This window comes from Macaca fascicularis, chromosome 15, assembly GCF_037993035.2.
Source record: "Macaca fascicularis isolate 582-1 chromosome 15, T2T-MFA8v1.1".
NCBI classification, from domain to species: Eukaryota; Metazoa; Chordata; class Mammalia; order Primates; family Cercopithecidae; genus Macaca; species Macaca fascicularis.
In genome coordinates, this window is record NC_088389.1 from 65,369,719 (window position 1) to 65,391,326 (window position 21,608).

General features: G+C 42.6%; 1 protein-coding gene across 20 annotated transcripts in view; it reads left to right on the forward strand.

Annotated features, from left to right (window-relative positions):
- Positions 1 to 21,608, forward strand: part of UBAP2 (ubiquitin associated protein 2) — a 132,071-nt gene that overhangs the window by 22,963 nt on the left and 87,500 nt on the right. For 17 of the 20 annotated variants that reach the window (XR_012424631.1, XR_012424630.1, XR_012424632.1 and 14 more), the window contains one exon: positions 7,639 to 7,778. The exons of the other annotated variants lie outside the window; for them this stretch is intronic. Coding sequence is in view for 10 of the 17 variants with exons in the window: in XM_074017298.1 (XP_073873399.1) it covers positions 7,680 to 7,778 (99 nt within the window). In the remaining 7 variants the exon portion in view is untranslated. The remainder of the gene's footprint in view (positions 1 to 7,638; positions 7,779 to 21,608) is intronic. 20 annotated transcript variants of the gene reach the window in all.

The window sequence follows — 21,608 nt, forward strand, 5'->3', positions numbered from 1 at the left end:
ACGTATGGGTATCTGAAAGACTGAGAAGCTAGGTGAGATCTGGTTTAGACCAGATCTTTGTCATCAGGGACAAGTTTTGCAGGTGATGCCAGCAATAGTTACGCTGTTGTATAGAAGAGGAAGCTGAATTGGGGACTATTACTTATCTGTGACTGAACAGTTAACCTTGCAGCATAGCATAGTAGATAAGTGCACACACTGTAGAGCCAAATGTCCTGGGTTCGAATACTGCCTTCACCACTTATTAGCTGTGATTCTCTGTGTATCTTAGTTTCTTCTCTGTAAAATGGGAGTAAAGTGATGTGTACTCTAGAGTGTTGGAAAGATTAGTGACTTAATACTATACATGTAAAGTGCTTAGAATGGTGTCTGGCACATAGTAAATGGTGTGTGCTTTCTGTGAGTATTATCATTACCATTGGTTTTAGACTTTGGGAGTGAGTGGACATATATAGATGAAGAACCTTGGACCCATCCTTGCCAGTCTAAGATAGGCCCTGCATCACTGGTCTCATGACTCAGTGTACAGCATCTCTGGACATTCTTGATGAAGACTTGCTTCTTCAACATAAATTGTGTATCCTGTTTTTAGTAGTTGAACCCTTAGCCCAGTATGTAATTCATGTCATCTGAATTATATTTGGTTTGAAAAAAACATTACCTTTTCTGTTCCTGAAACATAAATTTATTTGATGTATTAGCTGAGATACTTTGCACAAGTGTGTCAACATCCTGGTTTTAGAACTATCTTCCAATCAATGCTTCGTGATGCTGTCTTGAATACATGCAGTGTATGTATGTAGTTTGGGGTTTAATTATCTGTTCAGAATTTTATTAAATGGCTGTTGAAATCTTCCCTCTTCTCAGTATGTTGTCAGCAGGTGTTCTGTAACTTTTCAGAATGATAAAATGTATCCTTGCTTTTCATTTAGGCTATATTACATGGTTTTTAGAAAAGTTTTACCTGACAGTGTTTTTTGTGTGGCTTAAAGTTAGATAAATTTGTGCTTATGTAAGCTTTAACAGAAATACAGGTGGTTGTTAAGTCAACCATTTTCAGTTAAGTCTAAACTGAGATCACTTGAAAATGCAGCTGTTTCACTGAGGTATCTTCAAAAACAGTCCTTGAAAAAAATAGCAGTTAGGCGGGGCGTGGTAGCTCATGCCTGTAATCCCAGTATTTTGGGAGGCCAAGGTGGGAGGATCACTTGAGCCCAGGAGTTTGAGACCAGCCCAGGCAAATATGGGAAAACCCTGTCTCTACGAAAAAGAAAACAAAAATGGAAACAAAAGTTTTTAGGCAATTAAAACTTTTTTCCAAAAATATTTCTTCTATAGAGAATATCTTTGTAATCTAATCAGGTTGCTTTATTCGGCCGGAGACTTTGTTTACTCATTACATTTAGACAATTTTTTCACTTTAATCTGTTAATAGGAAGCTCTATATTGTATTTTGCTGATTTTGTTTCTAAAGAAGTTAAAAATATAGCAGCAGTTCTTTGCCTGTGTTAAAATCTGTCACATTTTAAATTCACTTTGAGATGAGATAAATATGGGTTTCAAAATTTGATTGGATAGATTGAAGTAAACCTGGTGCTTCCTGCCCCTCAGGAACTTGAGGTATGTATGTTTGAGTTTCTACTGGATTATTTTTAGAATCTTTTGCTCTTGTCTGTTTCTATTCTGAGAATTCTCTTGGAACCTGTTCCAGTGTAGTAGAACTCTTAGGAGTGGAAAGTGATAGATGATGGAACGCAAGTGTACACTGAATTCCTATGGTCTGGCAGCTGGGTACTTGTTGTAGAAGCATTCCTATTTACTACACACAGCTCCGTTTCCCAGAGAAGGAGGACATAGAATTTCCTCATGACAGTATGTTAGTTGAAGGTGTCGATTTTTATAGTCTAGTTTCCATGTCTTAGTCATTTTTACAGTTCAGTGGTGGTAACAATTTTTAAGGGTCTTGAAGAATATTTTGGTAAGTTATGCTTTTACCTTGTTTTAATGGATTCACAATTATGAGAAGTTTTTTTTTTTTTTGGAGACGGTGTCTTGCTCTGTCGCCCAGACTGTAGTGTAATGGTGTGATCTCGGTTCACTGCAACCTCCGCCTCTCGGGTTCAAGTGATTCTTCTGCCTTAGCCTCCCGAGTAGCTGGGATTACAGGTGCATGCCACCACACCCAGCTAATTTTTGTAGTTTTAGTAGAGACAGGGTTTCACCATGTTTGCCAGGATGGTCTTGAACTCCTGACCTCAAGTGATCCACCCGCCTCAGCCTCCCAAAATGCTGAGATTACAAGCGTTAGCCACTGCACCTGGCCTTATCAGAAGTTTTATGTAAAATTAATATGAGAAAATTTGTCTGTTGAATTATGCATTCTGTTAAAGTTATATTTTCTGAGTCCTGTTTTTTCCAGAAGATTTCAGTCACATCCCCCATTGCCTGTGATTGTTCCGCAAAACCTGTTTCATCTCTGGACATTTTTTTGCTGGACATTTTTAATAAGTTTTTTATGAATAGAGAATTAGCTATTATAACATTTCATTGATAGTGTGGAGAGGCACAATTGACAGAAGAGAAGTTAATCTGAATTTATTTAAGCATGCATTCTTGGATGTGCTGAGACCCTTATAATTATTTTTATTTTTGAAAGAATGTATTTGCTATTTTTTTTTTCTTTTTTTGAGACGGAGTTTTGCTCTTGTTGCCCAGGCCGGAGTGCAATGGCACGATCTCGGCTCACCACAACCTCCGCCTCCTGGGTTCAAGCTATTCTCCTGCCTTGGCCTCCTGAGTAGCTGGGATTACAGGCATGTGCCCCCACGCCTGGCTAATTTTGTATTTTTAGTAGAGATGGAGTTTCTCCACATTGGTCAGGCTGGTCTTGAACTCCTGACCTCAGGTGATCCAGCCGCCTTGGCCTCTCAAAATGCTGGGATTACAGGCATGCGCCACCACACTCATCCTTGTATTTGCTTTTTTTTTTTTTTTGAGACGGAGCCTCGTTCTGTCACGTAGACTGGAGTGCAGTGGTGCCATCTTGGCTCACTGCAAACTCCGCCTCCCAGGTTCAAGTGATTCTCCTGCCTCAGCCTCCCAGGTAGCTGGGACTACAGGCTCGTGCCACCATGCCCGGCTAATTTTTATATTTTTAATAGAGACGGGGTTGCACCTTATTAGCCAGGATAGTCTCGATCTCCTGACCTCATGATCCGCCTGCTTCGGCCTCCAAAGTACTGGGATTACAGGCACGAGCCACTGCGCCCGGCCGGCATTTGCTATTTTTAAGATGGAAGTATTTGTAGTAACAATTTATGGATATATAACCCAGAGCAGTAAACCTTAATTAAGAGAAAAACTTTTTCTAAACAATAAAGTAAGCCGTGCAGTTTTTATGTTTCACAAAGCAACTATTCTGGGTTAGCCATGCAAGCGGGGTAATTATTTATAGCTTAATTACATATTCATTATGGAATATTTTATGTTAAGAATTGATGATTGGAAGGAGATATAGTCTTAATGTTGATCTGTGAACATGGACCAGTAAAATTTTAATAGTTTGAGTTACAATAAAGAGTTACAGTTTTCTTCCTCGACAAGTGAGGATTCATGTGCATTATATCAAAATGTTTGGTTATAATAGGCTATAAAGATTAAAAGTCATTTTTCTGTAAATCAAAAAATTAATGTCCACTGAATATGGATTAAGTATATTCCTTCTGTACATGCAGATTTTGATCACCAGATGGCACTTCTGTATGGAGAAAGTCTCATTTTGTTATTTCACCTAGATTATTTTATTTATTTATTAATTTTTTTGAGACGGAGTCTTGCTCTGTCTCCCTGGAGTGGAGTGGAGTGGCCGATCTCAGCTCACTGCAACCTCCGCCTCCTGGGTTCAAGCGATTCCTCTGCCTCAGCCTCCCAAGTAGCTGGGATTACAGATGCGTGCCACCATGCTTGGCTAATTTTTTGTATTTTTGGTAGAGACAGGGTTTCACCGTATTAGCCAGGATGGTCACGATCTCCTGACCTCATGATCCACCTGCCTCGGCCTCCCAAAATGCTGGGATTATAGGCGTGAGCCACTGCTGCCAGCCCATTATTTTCATAAATGGGGTCACTGAAGAATAAACAGTGAGAAAAAGATCAGATAATCCAATCAACGGAACTGGAAATCTATGAGTAAACTACTGACTTCTTAAAAAGGTTTTATGGTAGGAACACCACTCAACCAGTTAACTTTTGATTAGATGCTTAATTCTGTTTTATTCTTTTCTTAAAATGTATTTATTTAACAAAATAGGTGGCTGGGCATGATGGCTCACGCCTGTAATCCTAGCACTTTGGAGGCTGAGGCTGGTGGATCACTTGAGGTCAGGAGTTCAAGACCAGCCTGGCCAACATGGTGAAACCCCCATCTCTACTAAAAATACAAAAAAATTAGCTGGGTGCGGTGGCACACACCTATAGTCCCAGCTATTTGGGAGGCTGAGGCGGGAGAATCACTTGAACCTGGAAGGCAGAAGTTGCTGGGCTGAGATCGTGCCACTGCACTCCAGCCTGGGCAACAGGGCAAGACTCTGTCTTAAAAAAAAAAAAAAAAAAAAAAAAAAAAAAAAAAAAGGGTCTTGCTGTGTTGCCTAGTCTGGACTTGAACTGTGGGTTCAGTGATCTTCCTGCCTCAGCCTCCTGAGTAGCTGGGACTACAGGTGCATGCGACCTTGCCCCGCTTGGATGTTTCACTTTAGATACTTAAGATGGAATTAGAGTATTAGTGCTGAAGGTGATTATTTTCATTTTTTTAGATGGTGTCTCGCTCTTGTTGCCCAGGCTGGAGTGCAGTGATGCAATCTTGGCTTACTGTAACCTCCTCCTCCTGGCTTCAAGTGATTCTCCCATCTCAGCCTCCTAAGTAGTTGGGATTATAGAGGTATGCCACCATGCCTGGCTAGTTTTTGCATTTTTAGTACAGGTAGGGTTTCACCATGTTGGCCAGGCTGGTCTTGAACTCCTGTTATCAGGTGATCTGCCTGCCTCAGCTTCCCAAAGTGTTGGGATTACAGGCATGAGCCACCGTGCCTGGCCTGAAGGTGATTTTAAAAATAATCAAATGGGACCGGGCACAGTGGCTCGTGTAATTATAGCACTTTGGGAGGTTGAGGCGGGTGGATCACCCGAGGTCCGGAGTTCGAAACCAGCCTCACCAACAAGTTGAGACCCTGTCTCTACTAAAAATACAAAAATTAGCCAAGCGTGGTGGCAGGCATCTGTAGTCCCAGCTGCTCGAGAGGCTGAGACAGGAGAATCGTCTGAACCCAGGAGGTAGAGGTTGTAGTGAGCCAAGATTGCACCACTGCACTCCAGCCTGGGTGACGGAGCGAGCCTCCATCTCAAAAAAAAAAAAAAAAAAAAAATCAAATGGATTCTTTCTCAAATACAGATATGCCTTAGATTTGTTTAAATGCATCACAGTTTTAAAACAGTGTATTTGTATGCATTTATTCATTTCTGAGAGAATGCTCTAAAAATAAATGGAATCATGGCAAAACAATTAACCTTGTTCTCTATAATACAACCAAAATGATAAACCCAAACCAACAAAATTATAAAGATGTTAAACTGAAAAAGGATGCAAAATGTGTATTCATACTAACTGGAAAGACAGATTCAAATGCAGTAAAAAGTTTTAAACCAGTGTATTGAACCTGTGAGACGTTCTAGTTAATTGGTTGTTATTATAATGTAAAAGGCAGTACTATAATATGTCTGTGGCCTTTATTTAGCAAGCCAGTTAATGAAGCTATTAAGAAAATAAGTTAATATTAGTGCAGCTAACACAGAAAAATGCTTGTCCTACTCTTTCTGGCTGAAATAGGTTTCAGGGACACAATTTTCTTTGGTACCTGAATTAGTATGATGATTTGTGGTTAGTCTTCTCTATTTTAATTTTATGATGCACAAATCCAAAATACGTAGAAATGTTATGTCATTTTATTAACCTGAAATGTATAAGATTTACAAATAGTGGAATATCTTTCCATATCATGGGAATGCTTGCTTTTGGGTGTCTAAAACTGACTGTTCTAGAAAACAGAATTCCATGTATTGTTAAAATCATCGGCTCTGTGCCAGCATGGTGGCACATGCCTGTAATCCCAGTACTTTGGGAGGCCAAGGCTAATGGATCACCTGAGGCCGCAAATTTGAGACCAGCCTGACAAACATGGCCAAACCCCATCTCTACTAAAAATACCAAAAATTAGCTGGGTATGGTGGCGCGTGCCTCTGGTCCCAGCTACTCAGGAGGCTGAGACAGGAGAATTCCTTGAACCCAGAAGGCGGAACTTGCAGTGAGCTGAGATCACCCTATTCATTGCACTCCAGCCTGGGTGATGGAGTGAGTCTCTGTCTCAAAAAAAATCATTGGCTCTGCATTGTTATCATAGGAGATGATAGCTCCGTGTGTGCTATTGCACTTAAGACCTTCCAGTGCGACAGATGTCGAGATGGAAGACAGTGATATTGATGATCTTGACCCTGTGTAGGCCTAGACTAAAGTGTGTGTTTATCTCTTAGTGTTTTTTTTTTTTTTTTTTTTTTGAAATGGAGTCTCCCTCTGTCACCCAAGCTGGAGTGCAGTGGGCTCACTGCAACCTCCGCCTCCCAGGTTCAAGCAATTCTCCTGTCTCAGCTTCCCGAGTAGCTGCAACTACAGGTGCCCACCACCATGCCCGGCTAATTCTTTTGTAGTTTTAGTAGAGATGGAGTTTCACCGTGTTAGCTGGGATAAGTCTTGATCTCCTGATCTCATGATCTGCCAGAAGTGCTGGGATTACAGGCGTGAGCCACTGCATCTGGCCACACAGTTGTTTCTTTAAGATTTATTATTGGCTGGGCACGGTGGCGGTGGCTCAAGCCTGTAATCCCAGCACTTTGGGAGGCCGAGATGGGCGGATCACGAGGTCAGGAAATCGAGACCATCCTGGCTAACACGGTGAAACCCCGTCTCTACTAAAAAATACAAAAAACTAGCCGGGCGAGGTGGCGGGCGCCTGTAGTCCCAGCTACTAGGGAGGCTGAGGCAGGAGAATGGCGTAAACCCCGGAGGCAGAGTTTGCAGTGAGCTGAGATCCAGCCACTGCACTCCAGCCTGGGCAACAGAGCGAGACTCCATCTCAAAAAAAAAAAAAAAAGATTTATTATTTACGGGTGACTTTTGCTTTTAGGCATAGCTTGTTTCTGGACACATTTTAAATTGGGTAAATATTGGCAGGTAAAATCTTGGCTAAATGCAATGTTGTTTTGGGGTTCAAATACCAACTGCAAGTAGTAAGAGGCAGATAGCACTACATGTACAGTGACTACATATAGTGATAAAATGGTTGCTGGTTTAAATTGGTGGTACTTGAGATTTTTGTTTAGAATTGCTAAGCTCATAAACATAGACTTTTAGATTGCATTAGTCGAATTGGTTTAACAGATACCAGCAAAATGTACAATCCTCGGGCTGCTTCTTGAGAATTTGTATTCCAGAGAGCTTTTATCTTTTATTGTAAGTGTCCTTGTTTTCTCTGAAGTACCTGCTTATCTTTTACTATGATTGTTTTGCTTACCATCCCTACTTTCTTGCAGATTTTCTATTTTGTACATACATTATTTTGTATATACTGTATATGATGACTTCAGTGAGCAGTGACCATTGTCGAGGTGCTCGTGAAAAAACACAGATTTCAGCAGCACAATCAACGCAACCACAGAAACAGGTGGTACAGGTAAGTTTTTGTGGAACTCTTGTTTGCCTTGTTTAGAATTAAGGAAATTAAGGGAGAACATATGATTTAATGTTTTCTTTTGTAGGAAACTTTAGGATTTTGGACCCTGTATTTAAAAAGTGGGTAATGGCTGGGTGCGGTGGCTCACACCTGTAATCCCAGCACTTTGGGAGGCCAAGATGGGTGGATCACTTGAGGTCAGGAGTTTGAGACCAGCCTGGCCAACATTGTGAAACCCCGCCTCTACTAAGAAAATACAAAAATTGGCCGGGCGCGGTGGCTCAAGCCTGTAATCCCAGCACTTTGGGAGGCGGAGACGGGTGGATCACGAGGTCAGGAGATCGAGACCATCCTGGCTAACACGGTGAAACCCCGTCTCTACTAAGAAATACAAAAAACTAGCCGGGCGAGGTGGCGGGTGCCTGTAGTCCCAGCTACTTGGGAGGCTGAGGCCGGAGAATGGCGTGAACCCGGGAGGCGGAGCTTGCAGTGAGCTGAGATCCGGCCACTGCACTCCAGCCTGGGCTGCAGAGTGAGACTCCGTCTCAAAAAAAAAAAAAAAAAAAAAAAAAGAAAGAAAATACAAAAATTAGCTGGGCGTAGTAGTGTGCACCTGTAATTCTAGCTTCTTGGGAGGCTAAGACAGAAGAATTGCTTGAACCCAGGAAGCAGAGGTTGCAGTGAGCTGAGATCACGCCACTGCCCTCCAGCCTGGGCGACAAAGCAAGATTCCGTCCCCCCAAAAAATAAATAAAAACTAAGTAATGAAGAATAGTAAGGAAAGAGGTATTGTACTTGATTCAGGTACAGTTGGATGGTGTTCCATGAGAACTCTTTAATGCTAACCTTTTCCAGGTACCTCTTAGCTGTTAGGCTGCCACTGCCGCCGCTGCCGCCACCGCCGCCGCCGCCGCCGCCGCCGCCTCCTCCTCCTCCTCCTCCTCCTCCTCCTCCTCCCCCCCCCTTTCACCTTCCTCTGCTTCCCTTCCTCCTCCTTCCTTGCTGTTTCATCACCATCTCTTCTCCCTTTTCTCCCTTCTCTTAATTTCAGTGTGTCCTTGGAATGAAATATGAAAATCCAAGGTACATGGAGAACTAATAGTCTGAAGTGGTAAAATACCTGAATTACAATAGACTTTAAAAAGCTGCCTTTGCTGGGCATAGTGGCTCGTGTCTGTAATCTCAACACTTTGGGAGGCTGAGGCAAAAGGATTGCTTGAGCATAGGAATTAAGAGCAGCCTGGGCAGCATAGTGAGGACCTTGTCTCTACAAAAAGTTTAAAAATTAGCTGGGCATGATGGCTTCCATTTGTAGTCACAGGTACTTGGGTGGCTGAGGTGGGAGGATCACTTATGATGGTGCTACTGCGCTCCAGCCTAGGTGACAGAGTGAGACCTTGGCTCAACAAAAAAACAAAAATCTGCCTTTTCTTTAAAGCACAAGGAAGAATGCTTGGATCTCAGAATGGCTTTTAATGATCAAGATCCATTTAAGGCCGGGCACAGTAGCTCATGCCTGTAATTCCATTACTTTGGGAGGCTGAGGTGGACAGATCACCTGAGATCAGGAGTTCAAGACCAGACTGACCAACATGGTGAAACCCTGTCTCTACTAAAAAAAAAAAAAAAATACAAAAATTAGCCAGGCATGGTAGTAGGTGCCTGTAATGCTAGCTACTTGAGAGGCTGAGACAGGGAGAATTGCTTGAATCCGGGAGGTGGAGGTTGCAGTGAGCTAAGATCACGCCACTGCATTCCAGCCTGGGCGACAGAGCGAGACTCTGTCTCAAAAAAACAAAGATACATTTGAATAAAATTTTTAACGTTAAATACTCGCCCCTTCTCAATTTGGTTATTATTTTAAGCGAAGTGAGATAAGTGCTAAGCACAGTACCTGGTGCAAAATTAAGCATTATATACATGTTATTGACTAGAATGGCAAACCGTTTTTCACAGGCAATATACAAGTGAGTAAACTATATCCAGTTTATCTTACTTGCAGATTGATTTGACTATGATAGTTAATTATAAGTGCTTATTATAATCACTTGTTTATACCCAAGTACCCTGTTGATGTTAAGGGACATAATGAGGAGATTTAACTGTTGCGTTATATTTTTCAGTATAAAGTTAGTGTAGTATTTTGCTGGTTTAACGGACAGATATCTCTTCTACTCAGTGCTTGATCCTAAATACACTTACTCTGATAGGAATTTATTCAACAAACTGATCCAGTCCAGTGATGGAAAAATTTGAAATTTTTAGATGAGGTCCTCCTTTTATAGTTGAATTTACTTAGGAAAAAGTTTGCTTAATGAATGGGTCTTTTTTTTTTTTTTGAGATGGAATCTATCACCGGACTGGAGTGCAGTGGCCAATCTCAGCTCACTCCAACCTCCACTTCCCGGGTTCAAGTGATTCTCTTGCCTCAGCCTCCCAGGTAGCTGGGACTACAGGCAGGCAACATCATGCCTACCTAATTTTTTTTTTGTTTTTTTGAGATGGAGTCCCCTTCTGTCACTCAGACTGGAGCGCAGTGGTGCCATCTCGGCTCACTGCAACCTCCGCCTCCTGGGTTCAAGCGATTCTCCTGCCTCAGCCTCCCAAGTAGCTGGGTTTACATGCGCCTTCCACCACCCCCAGTTAATTTTTGTAGTTTTAGTAGAGACAGGGTTTTACCGTGTTGCCCAACCTGGTCTCCAACACCTGAACACAAGTGACTGCCCTCTTAGCCTTCAAAGGTGCTGTGATTATAGGCGTCAGTCACCGTGCCTGACTTTTTTATTTACAGAGTCTTGCTCTGTAGCCCAGTCAAGAGTGCAGTGACTCGATCTTGGCTCATTGCAACCTCCGCCTTTGGGGTTCAAGCAATTTTCCTGTTTTAGCCTCCCCAGTAGCTGGGATTACAGGCGTGAGCCACCATACCTGACTAACTTTTTTTGCATTTTTAGTAGAGATGAGGTTTCACCATGTTGGCCAGGCTGGTCTCGAACTCCTGACCTCAAGTGATCTGTCCCCCTTGGCGTCCCAAGGTGTTGGGATTAGAGGTGTGAGCCACTGCACCTGACCCTTTTAAATTTTTTTCTTTTAAACAGTAGTATGCATTAGCAAAATTATTCATGTTTCTTTTTCTTTCTTTTTTTTTTTTTTTTTGAGACGGAGTCTCGCTCTGTCGCCCAGGCTGGAGTGCAGTGGCGCGATCTCGGCTCACTGCAAGCTCCGCCTCCCGGGTTCACGCCATTCTCCTGCCTCAGCCTCCCGAGTAGCTGGGACTACAGGCGCCCACAACCGTGCCCGGCTAATTTTTTGTATTTTTAGTAGAGACGGGGTTTCACCGTGGTCTCGATCTCCTGACCTTGTGATCCGCCTGCCTCGGCCTCCCAAAGTGCTGGGATTACAGGCGTGAGCCACCGCGCCCGGCCTCATGTTTATTTTTCATTAATCCTATTCTGGGAAGTATTTGCTAAGAAAGTAATCTTAAATTGGAGTAATAAAAAGTGGCTTTATTTGGTAATGTTTTTTTCTTTCTTTCTTTTTTTTTTTGAGATGGAGCCTTGCTCTGTCGCCCAGGCTGGAGTGCAGTGGCGCGTTCTCAGCTCATTGCAACCTCTGCCTTCTGGGTCCAAGTGATCTCCTGCCTCAGCCTCTGGAGTAGCTGGGACTGCAGGCACATATCACCATGCCTGGCTAATTTTTGTATTTTTAGTAGAGATGGGGTTTCGCTATGTTGGCCAGGCTGGTTTCAAACTTCTGACCTCAGGTGATCCGCCCACCCTGGCCTCCCAAAGTGCTGGGATTACAGGCGTGAGTTACCACGCCCTGCCAGTAAGATGTTAATTACTCAATTTAAAATGTCCAATGTTAGAGGTGTTCTGAGATAACCTATTCACGTTGCATGATGAAAGAGAGTTCTTTTTTTTTTTTTTTTTGATATGGAGTTTTGCTCTTGTTGTCCAGGCTGGAGTGCAATGGTGTGATCTCGGCTCACTGCAACCTCTGCCTCCACCTCGCCTGGTTAATTTTTTGTATGTTTCACCATGTTGGTCAGGCTGGTCTTGAACTCCTGACTTCAGGTGATCCACCCGACTCCGCCTCCCAAAGTTCTGGGATTACAGGCATGAGCCACTGCGTGAGAGTTCTTTTGAATCTATATAAACCAGGATTTTTGTCCTGGGTCTGGCACTTACTTACTAACTAGATGAGTTACTTAAATCTCCTTTAACCTCATTTTTTTTTTTTTTTTTTTTTTTTGAGACGGAGTCTCGCTCTGTAGCCCAGGCTGGAGTGCAGTGGCCGGATCTCAGCTCACTGCAAGCTCCGCCTCCCGGGTTCACACCATTCTCCGGCCTCAGCCTCTCGAGTAGCTGGGACTACAGGCGCTGCCACCTCGCCCGGCTATTTTTTGTATTTCTTAGTAGAGACGGGGTTTCACGGTGTTAGCCAGGATGGTCTCGATCTCCTGACCTCGTGATCCGCCCATCTCGGCCTCCCAAAGTGCTGGGATTACAGGCTTGAGCCACCGCGCCCGGCCTTTTTTTTTTTTTTTTTTTTTTTTGACACGGAGTCTTACTCTGTTGCCCAGGCTGCAGTTCAGTGGCTTGATCTTGGCTCACTGCAACCTGCGCCTCCTGGGTTCAAGTGATTCTGCCTCAGCCTCCAGAGTAGCTGGGACTACAGGTGTGCACCACCACACCTGGCTAATTTTTGTATTTTTAGTGGAGAGGGGTTTCACCATGTTAGCCAGGTTAGTCAGTGTTGAATTCCTGACTTCAAGTGATCCGCCCACCTCAACTTCCCAAACTGCCAACGTTACAGGCGTGAGCCACTGGGCCTGACTACGAACCTCAATTACAAAAAAAAGAAAAAAAAATTGTGAGACTTACAGAAAAGTTGCAATGGGAGTATGAATAATTACTGAATACACTTCTTCCAGATTCCCTAAATGTTAACATTTCTATCACATCTCATTTATCCTGTTCTCTTTCTTTCCATACAGTTTATCCCCAGAAACGTTTGACAAGTAGTTGTGAATAAGGTTTTTCTTCACTTAATACCTCAGTGTGTTTTTTAAAAAACAAGGATCTTTTTACATAATTATAGTACAGTGATAAAAAATCAAAATCTACAGATCATACTTACATTTTTTCAATGGTCCTTATAATGCCTTTTTTTTTTTTGAGACACAATTTCACTTTGTTGTCCAGGCTGTAGTGCAGTGGTACGATCTCAGCTCACCACAACCTCCACCTCCTGGGTTCTAGCGATTGTCCTGCCTTAGCCTCCCGAGTAGCTGGGATTATAGGCGTGTGCCACCATGCCTGGCAAATTTTTATATTTTCAGTAGAAATGGGGTTTTGCCATGTTGGCCAGGCTGGTCTCGAACTCCTGACCTTAGGTGATCCTCCTTCCTTGACCTCCCAAAGTGCTGAGATTACAAGCATGAGCTACTGCGCCCAGCTGTAATGTCCTTTTTAGCTAATTAGATTGTGGAATATACGTTGTATTCAGATGTCAACTCTCTTGTGAATTTATGTGACTATTCCACAAAATTATATGAACATTCCACAATTATGAAGTGATTGTAAGAATATTTGAAAATTGTGATATAACATGTCTTAGAAAAGGTATGCTTCCTGATCAACTGAAAAAATATGTAAAATTAAAGCAAAACTGTTGAACATTAATGAGAACAGGCTAGTAGACTGTTAATGTTTATTTTTGGTGGTGGGCATAAATAATCCTACTTTATTATTTACAATTTTTTTCTGGGTGACAGATCTAATTAAAAAAAATTTGGATTCATTTGAAAAATTTCACATTTTCCACTGTAAAAGCAGCTTAGTTCGTAATAAGCCATGCGAATGGATAAGAGATCCAGAGGAAGAGCTGTAGTGATACTACTTTTCTTGGCAAGATATTTTTCAACTTGAGACGTGACCTGGTGTATGTCACTAATGTTTATTGCAGGGGAGGGTGCACTGACCTTGTTTAACTTAAGAATTACCAGTTGACCCTGATTTTTCCTCTTTTTTCCCAAGCTGTACCGACCTCTTGACACTTCCTAGAGCTCAGCCTGGTAACTTCCCTATTATACTCTTATGTTTGGTTCTTTGTTTATCAAATATTTATTGAATTGTTTATCAAAGAAAATTATTTTTTTCTTGACAGGGTGTTTTATAAAGGTAAAAAATACTTAAAGTTCTCATTAAAATTTATTTTCATAAATATGCTAGTGTTAGTGTTACTATATTGTTATTGTTAAGTGGCTATTATGTGTATCGGCTATGCTTTCAGAAGTAGTCTGTCTAGGCCCTTTTAGGAATAAAAAAGATATTACTCAAGAGAAATACAGAGTATTTGTGTCATATAATACTTAAGCTGAAAAAGCTAAGTCTGAATAAATCAGTCATAGGCATTTACCTTACATATGGCAATGAATAGTGACTTTATAGTTAGAACTGTATGGGTGAAACAGTATCAAAATGATAATGTAGAAACATACATAAGCCCCAGACTGCCCCCTACAGCAGAATGCTATTATTAATAACTATTCTGCTTGAAATATTTGGTGAGATTCTTTCACTCATCCAGTGCTTTTTTGTTAATATTGTAATCGGGTCAGTAAGTGTTTCTTTAATTTTGTAAATCGTGCACGTTTACAAAGCACTGGCTATTCTCAGGCAGTTTTCAAGTTTAAATATTCTTGCCTTTAGAGTCATTATTTGTTCCTGGTTCCCCCACTCCGCCATTACTTTTTCATACTTTTTCCACAAAGATTTCAGCCATACTCCCTGACTTTGGTTTATCACTCTGACATTTCTGCATGAAGTAGTTTCTGTCTGAAATGTCTCGAAACCAGGGATGTTCTTATAATAATACTTACTGTGCAGTGCGTGGATGTCCACAACTAGTCCATAATTCTACTTTAAAAAAAATCTTTGTTGTAGCTCCTGTTTAACACATCTACCATCCCAAGCTGCCTCCTCCACTCCTTTTCTGTCTGCCAAAATCCCTCCCCACAATACTTTATTATGAAAATGGTCACACATGAAGAAAAATTGAGAGTTGTACAGTCAATACCTATACGTTCTGTTATCTTTTTGCTCTGTTTGTTTTATCACATATGTTTAGCCAACCATTATTTTATCTAACTTTTTAATGCTTTTCAAAGTAAATTAATTGATTAGTGGTACTCTTAATCACTTCAGAATGGATATCATTGACTAGAGTGTAGTATTTGTTTATTGTCTTTTTTTTTTTTTTTTTTTGAGGCAGAGTTTCTGCCCTTGTTACCCAGGCTGGAGTACAGTGGTGCGATTTGGGCTCACTGCAGCCTCCACCTCCCAGGTTCAAGTGATTCTCCCACCTCAGCCTCCTGAGTAGCTGGGATTACAGGCATCTGCCATCACGACCGGTTTATTTTTCTATTTTTAGTTGCGACGGGGTTTCACCATGTTGGCCAGGCTGGTCTCAAATTCCTGACCTCAGGTGATCTGCCCACCTTGACCTCCCAAAGTGCTGGAATTACAGGTGTGAACCACCGTGCCTGGCTGTGTTTTTGTTTTTTTGTTTTTTTAATAGACAGGATCTCAGGCCAGGCGTGGTGGTTCATGCCTGTAATCCCAGCACTTTGGGAGGCTGAGGCAGGTAGATCACCTGAAGTCAGGAATCTGAGACCAGCCTGGTTAACATGATGAAACCCCATCTCTACTAAAAATACAAAAAATTAGCCAGGTGTGCTGGCGGACGCCTGTAATCCCAAGCTTCTTGGGAGGCTGAGGCAGGAGAATCGCTTGAACCTGGGAGGCGGATGTTGCAGTGAGCGGAGATCGTGCCATTGCACTCCAGCCTGGGCAACAGAGTGAGACTCCATCTCAAAAAAAAAAAAAAAAAAAAGAACAAGAAAAGAAAAATTGCCAGGTGGGGCATAGTGGCTCACACCTGTAATCCTAGCACTTTGGAAGGCCGAGGCGGGAGGCCAAATAGCTTGGGCCCAGGAGTTTGAGACAAGCCTAGACAACATAGCCAAACCTTTCCTATACAAAAATTCCCCAGAGGTGGTGGCCTGCCTCTGTAGTCCCAGCCAGTCAGGAGGCTGAGATGGGAGGATTGCTTGAGCCCTGGGAGGTGGAGGTTGCAGTAAGCAGAGGTTGCACCCAGCAGAGGTTGCACCCCTCCGTTTCAGCCTGGGTGACAGAATGAGACCCTGTCTCAATAAATACATACATACATACATACATACATACATAAATAGCTAGCTAAACTATTCTCCAAAGTAGTTGAACCATTTGCTTTTCTGCCAGCAGAATTCCAGTTCTGCTGGCGTGAAATCCTCACCAACACTTGGTTGCCATGCCTAGTGTTTTGAATTGGTATAAAGGTAGACAGTGAAATAAAATGGAGAGTCCAGAAATAAACCTACTCATATGTCGACAACCAATTTTTGAGAGTCAGAGGCAATGTAGAGGGGAAAGGATGGCCTTTTCAGTAAATAGTGTGGGAACTATTGTATATCAATATGCAAATCATTCATAAAAACAAAAACTAAAACGGGTCATGGACTGAAAACCCCAAGCTTAAAGTTTATACAAGAAAATATGGGAGAAAATCTTCATGCTATTGGTTTAGTCAAAGATTTCCTAGATGTAGCAACAAAGGCATGATCCATAAAAGAACAAATGGATAAATTGGACTTTAGGAAAACTGAAAACTTATGGTTTCAAAAGATTGTTCAGAGAATGGAAAGACAAGCCACAGATCAGGAGAAAATCTTTGCATCTGATGAAGGACTTGTCACAAAATTTTGAAACAAAAATAAGGAAATAAGGAAATAACACATTTAACAAAGTGGACAAAAAGTGGAGCATGGTGGCTCATGCCTGTAATCTCAGCACTTTGGGAGGCTGAGGCAGGAGGATTACTTGAACCCAGGAGTTCAGGACCAGCATGGGCAACATAAACATAGGGAGACCTTGTCTCTACTAGAAATAAAAAAAAAATTGGTGAATGGGATGGCAGGAGCCTTTAGTTCTAGCTGCTTGAGAGGCTGAGGTTGAACAATTGCTTGACCCCAGGAGGTCAAGGCTTCAGTGAGCTGTGATTGTACCATTGCACTCCAGCCTGGGTGACAGAGTAAGACCCTTATCTTAAAAAAGGACAAAAGATTTGAATGAAATTTCACTCAGGAAGGTATATGTGTTGCAAGTAAGTACATGAAAAGATCCTTTACTTCATTAGGCTTAGGGAAATCCATATTAAAATCACAATAACAGGCCAATACAAAACTTGTTAGAAAAGATAGGTCATTTCCGGCTGGGTGTGGTGGCTAATGCCTGTAGTCCCAGCACTTTGGGAGGCCGAGGCAGGTGGATCACCTGAGGTCAAGAGTTTGAGACCAGCCTGACCAAGTTGGAGAAACTCCGTCTCTGCTAAACAAACAAAATTAGCCGAGGCTGGTGGCACATGCCTATAATCCCAGCTACTTGGGAGGCTGAGGCAGGAGAATCTCTTGAACTCGAGAGGCAGAAGTTGCGGTGAGCGGAGATGGCACCATTGTACTCCAGCCTGCGCAACAAGAGCGAAACTCTGTCTCAAAAAAAAAAAAGGAAATATATGTCATTTATTTTTCATGTGTTACATGGAGTATTTACATACATAAAGCGATTGTTCCCTGCTGGGCATGGTGGCTCACTCCAGTAGTCCCAGCACTTTGGGAGGCTGAGGTGGGAGGATCGCTTGAGTCCAGGAGTTCGAGACCAGCCTGGGTAACATAGTGAGATATGCCTCTACAAAAATTACAAACTTCTTATACTATATGGTAGCATAAGTGCTTGAATCTATTGGCTTACCAATAGCATTTTGAACCGGGACATGGTGGCTCATACCTGTAATCTCAACACTTTGGGAGGCTGAGGTGGGAGGATTATTTGAGCTCGGGAGTTCAAGACCATCCTGGGTCAAATAGCGAGACCCTGTCTCCATAAAAAATATTTTTTAAAACATTTATAAGAAAAAACCCTTTATGGCTGGGTGTGGTGGCTTGCGTCTGTAATCCCAGCACTTTGGGAGGCTGAGGTGGGTGGACCACCTGAGGCCAGGGGTTCGAGACCAGCCTGGTCAACGTTACAAAACCCCATCTCTACTAAAAATACAAAAATTAGCTGACCGTGGTGGTGTGCACCTGTAATCCCAGCTACTTGAAGGGTGAGGCACAAGAATCGCTTAAACCCAGGAGGCAGAGGTTGCAGTGAGCCGAGTTTGTGCCACTGTGTTCCAGCCTAGGCGACAGAGCAAGATTATCTCAAAAAAAACCACCAATATTTTAGGGAAAAATTATTTTGGAATAATTCTAAGAGTTGTAAAAAAGTTGCAAAGAATGATAGAGATCGATATATTCACCCAGCTATCCTAAATGTTAACTTTTGTTTTTTTTTTGAGACAGAGTCTCGCTGTGTCACCAGGCTGAAGTGCAGTGGCAGGACCTTGGCTCACTGCAATCTCCGCCTCCTGGGTTCAAGCCATTCTCCTGCCTCAGCCTCCCAAGTAGCTGGGACTACAGGCGTGCACCACTGTGCTCAGCTAATTTTGTTTTTTTTTTTTAGTAGAGATAGGATTTCACCATGTTGGCCAGGATGGTCTCGATCTCTTGACCTTGTGATCCTCCTGCCTTGGCCTCCCAGAGTGCTGGGATTATAGGCGGAAGCTACTTCGCCTGGCCACCTTTTTACATAAAGGATTGCCTAACCTTTTCTGTAAGGTGTTAGATAGTATATATCTTACGCTTTGCAGTCTAGACATGATCTCTGTTGCATTTTTATTTTATTACATTTTTGAGACGGGGTCTTATGTTGGTCAGGCTGGTCTGGAACTCCTGACCTCAGGTGATCTGTCTGCCTCAGCCTCCCAAAGAACTGAGATTATACGCCTGAGCTACTGCACCCAGTTGATGACAGGGTTTTTAACTTCTTTTGTGTTATGTTTTTATTGCTTCCACACAGAATCCTGGTTCAAAGGGAACCAGAAGGTGATAGAATTAAATTATCCCAAAATTACTCATTTTCTGTGTCCCACTTTTTTTTTTTTTTTTTTTTTTTTGAGACAGAGTCTTGTTTTTGTTGCCCACGCTGGAGTGCAATGGCGTGATCTCGGCTCACAGCAACCTTCACCTCTTGGGTTCAAGCAGTTTTCCTGCCTCAGCCTCCCTGGTAACTGGGATTACAGGCATGCCCCATCCCCAGCCCGGCTAATTTTGTATTTGTATTTGTATTTTTGTTTTTTGAGATGAGTCTTGCTCTGTCGCCAGGCTGGAGTGCAGTGGCGCGATCTCGGCTCACTGCAACCTTCACTTCCCGGGTTCAAGCGATTCTCTTGCCTCAGCCTCCCAAGTAGCTGGGACTATAGGCATGCGCCACCATGCCCAGCTAATGTTGTATTTTTAGTAGAGATGCAGTTTTACCATGTTGCCCGAGATGGTCTTGATCTCTTGACCTTGTGATCCACCCGCCTTGGCATGCCAAAGTGCTGGGATTATAGGAGTGAGCCACCGTGCCCTGCCTTGTGTCCCATTTTTGTGGATAGAACATTCTAAGAATAGCAATACTAATACTAACACCTTATTTTCCCCATTCTTACCCCAGTCTCTCCCTCTCCCACTCCCAATACTGTTTTTTTAATTTACCAGAGTTCTGGGTATGGAGAAATTAGGGATGATCCTTTATTTCAGAGGCCTCCATAAATGTTAGCTTGTTTTTATAAAGTATCATCAGTGGCATCAGGATTTGATGCACTAAACACAAATGTTTATGTTCTCCCTGCTGGAGGAACAAGGTCTGTATCAGTCTTTCTTCCTGTGTATCTTTTCTGAATTTAGAAATTTTAACCTTATTCAAGCTGTATTTCAGTTGACTTGAAATCAACTGATAGAGCAAATATCTAATCAGATATTTTTTGCATCCTTTTTTGAGGGAACTTTGGTTCAGTTCATTTGGGCTTTATTTTGAACTCACCTCCGGGTTCAAGTGATTCTCTTGCCTCAGCCTTCTGAGTGGCTGGGATTATAGGTGCGTGCCACCATGCCTGGCTAATTTTTGTATTTTTAGTAGAGACGGTGTTTCACCATGTTGGTCAGGCTGCCCTCAAACTCTTGACCTCGTGATCCACCCGCCTCGGCCTCCCAAAGTCCTGGGATTACAGGCATGAGCCACCGCACTTGGCCCTCTTCTTTTTATTTTAAAAATTTTTTTTGAGACTCTTGTCGCCCAGGCTGGAGTGCAGTGGCAGGATCTCGGCTCACTGCAAGCTCCGCCTTCCGAGTTCACACCATTCTTCTGCCTCCGCCGTCCGAGTAGCTGGGACTGCAGGTGCCTGCCACCACGCCCGGTTAATTTTTTGTATTTTTAGTAGAGACAGGGGTTTCACGTGTTAGCCAGATGGTCTTGATCTCCTAACCTCGTGATCCGCCCGCCTCGGCCTCCCAAAGTGCTGGGATTATAGGTGTGAGCCACCGCGCAGGCCCTGGCTCTCTTCCTTTTAAAATAATTGTGTCACTAGGATGGTTCAGCGTATGCAAATCAATGAACAGGATGCATCTCATTAAGAAAAACAAGGACAGGCCAGGCGCGGTGGCTCACACCTGTAATCCCCAGCATTTTGGGAGGCCGAGGCATGCGGATCACGAGGTCAGGAGATGAGACCATCTTGGCTAAAACGGTGAAACCCTGACTGTACTAAAAATTAAAAAAATTAGCCGGGCGTGGTGTTGGACGCCTGTAGTCCCAGCTACTCGGGAGGCTGAGGCAGGAGAACAGCGTGAACACAGGAGGCGGAGCTTACAGTGAGCCAAGATCATGCCACTGTACCCCAGCCTGGGTGACAGAGCGAGACTCCGTCTCAAAAAAAAAAAAAAGAAAAACAAGGACAAAAAACATATGATCATTTCAATAAACATTGAAAAATGTATGTGAAAAAATTCAACATCCGTTTGTGGTAAAGATTATCAACAACTTGAGTGTGGAAGGAACATACCTCAACATAATAAAGGCTATTTTTTTTTTTGAGACAGGGTCTCCCAGGCTGGAATGTAATGATGTGAACGTGGCTCACTGTAGCCTCGACCTCCTAAGCTCAAGAGATCCTCCTGTCTCAGCCTCTCGGGTAGCTGGTACTACTGGTGTGCACTACCATACCTGGCTCATGTTTTATTTTTTGTAGAGACAGCCTCTCACCAAGTTACCCACAGGGCTGGTTTCAAACTCTTAGGCTCAAGGGATCTGCCTGCCTCAGTCTCCCAAAGTACTGGGATTATAGGCATGAGTCACTGCACCTGGCCTCACTTCAGCAGAGTACTAGAAGTTCTAGCCAGAGCAAATAGGCAAGAGAAGGAATTAAAGGGGTTTAGATTGCAAAGGAAGAAGTCATATTATATTCTTATTTATAGATGACATATTGTATTTAGAAAAACCTAAAAACTCCACCAAACAACTGTTAGAACTGAGAAATGAATCTAGTGAAGTTGCAGGATACAAAATCAACAACAAAATTTAGCCTTTATGTATATCAACAGCAAAACAGTTGTACTCTGTCTACGTTGTTTAGGTACTCATTATATAGTATATGCTTCCCCTTTAGTCATTTAGTATTAGTTCTACAATAATATGTTTAGTAGTCACTGTCAATACTTAAGTCAGTTTCTCTAGTCATTTTGATTGTCTGAACCCATTGGTTTTGTTGATTCCTCTGGAAAGGATTACGAGAACAATATTCCTTCTGTTCTTTGGTGTTGTTCACAATTTATACCTTTTATACTTGCGTAGAACATCAGTTTTGTTGGCT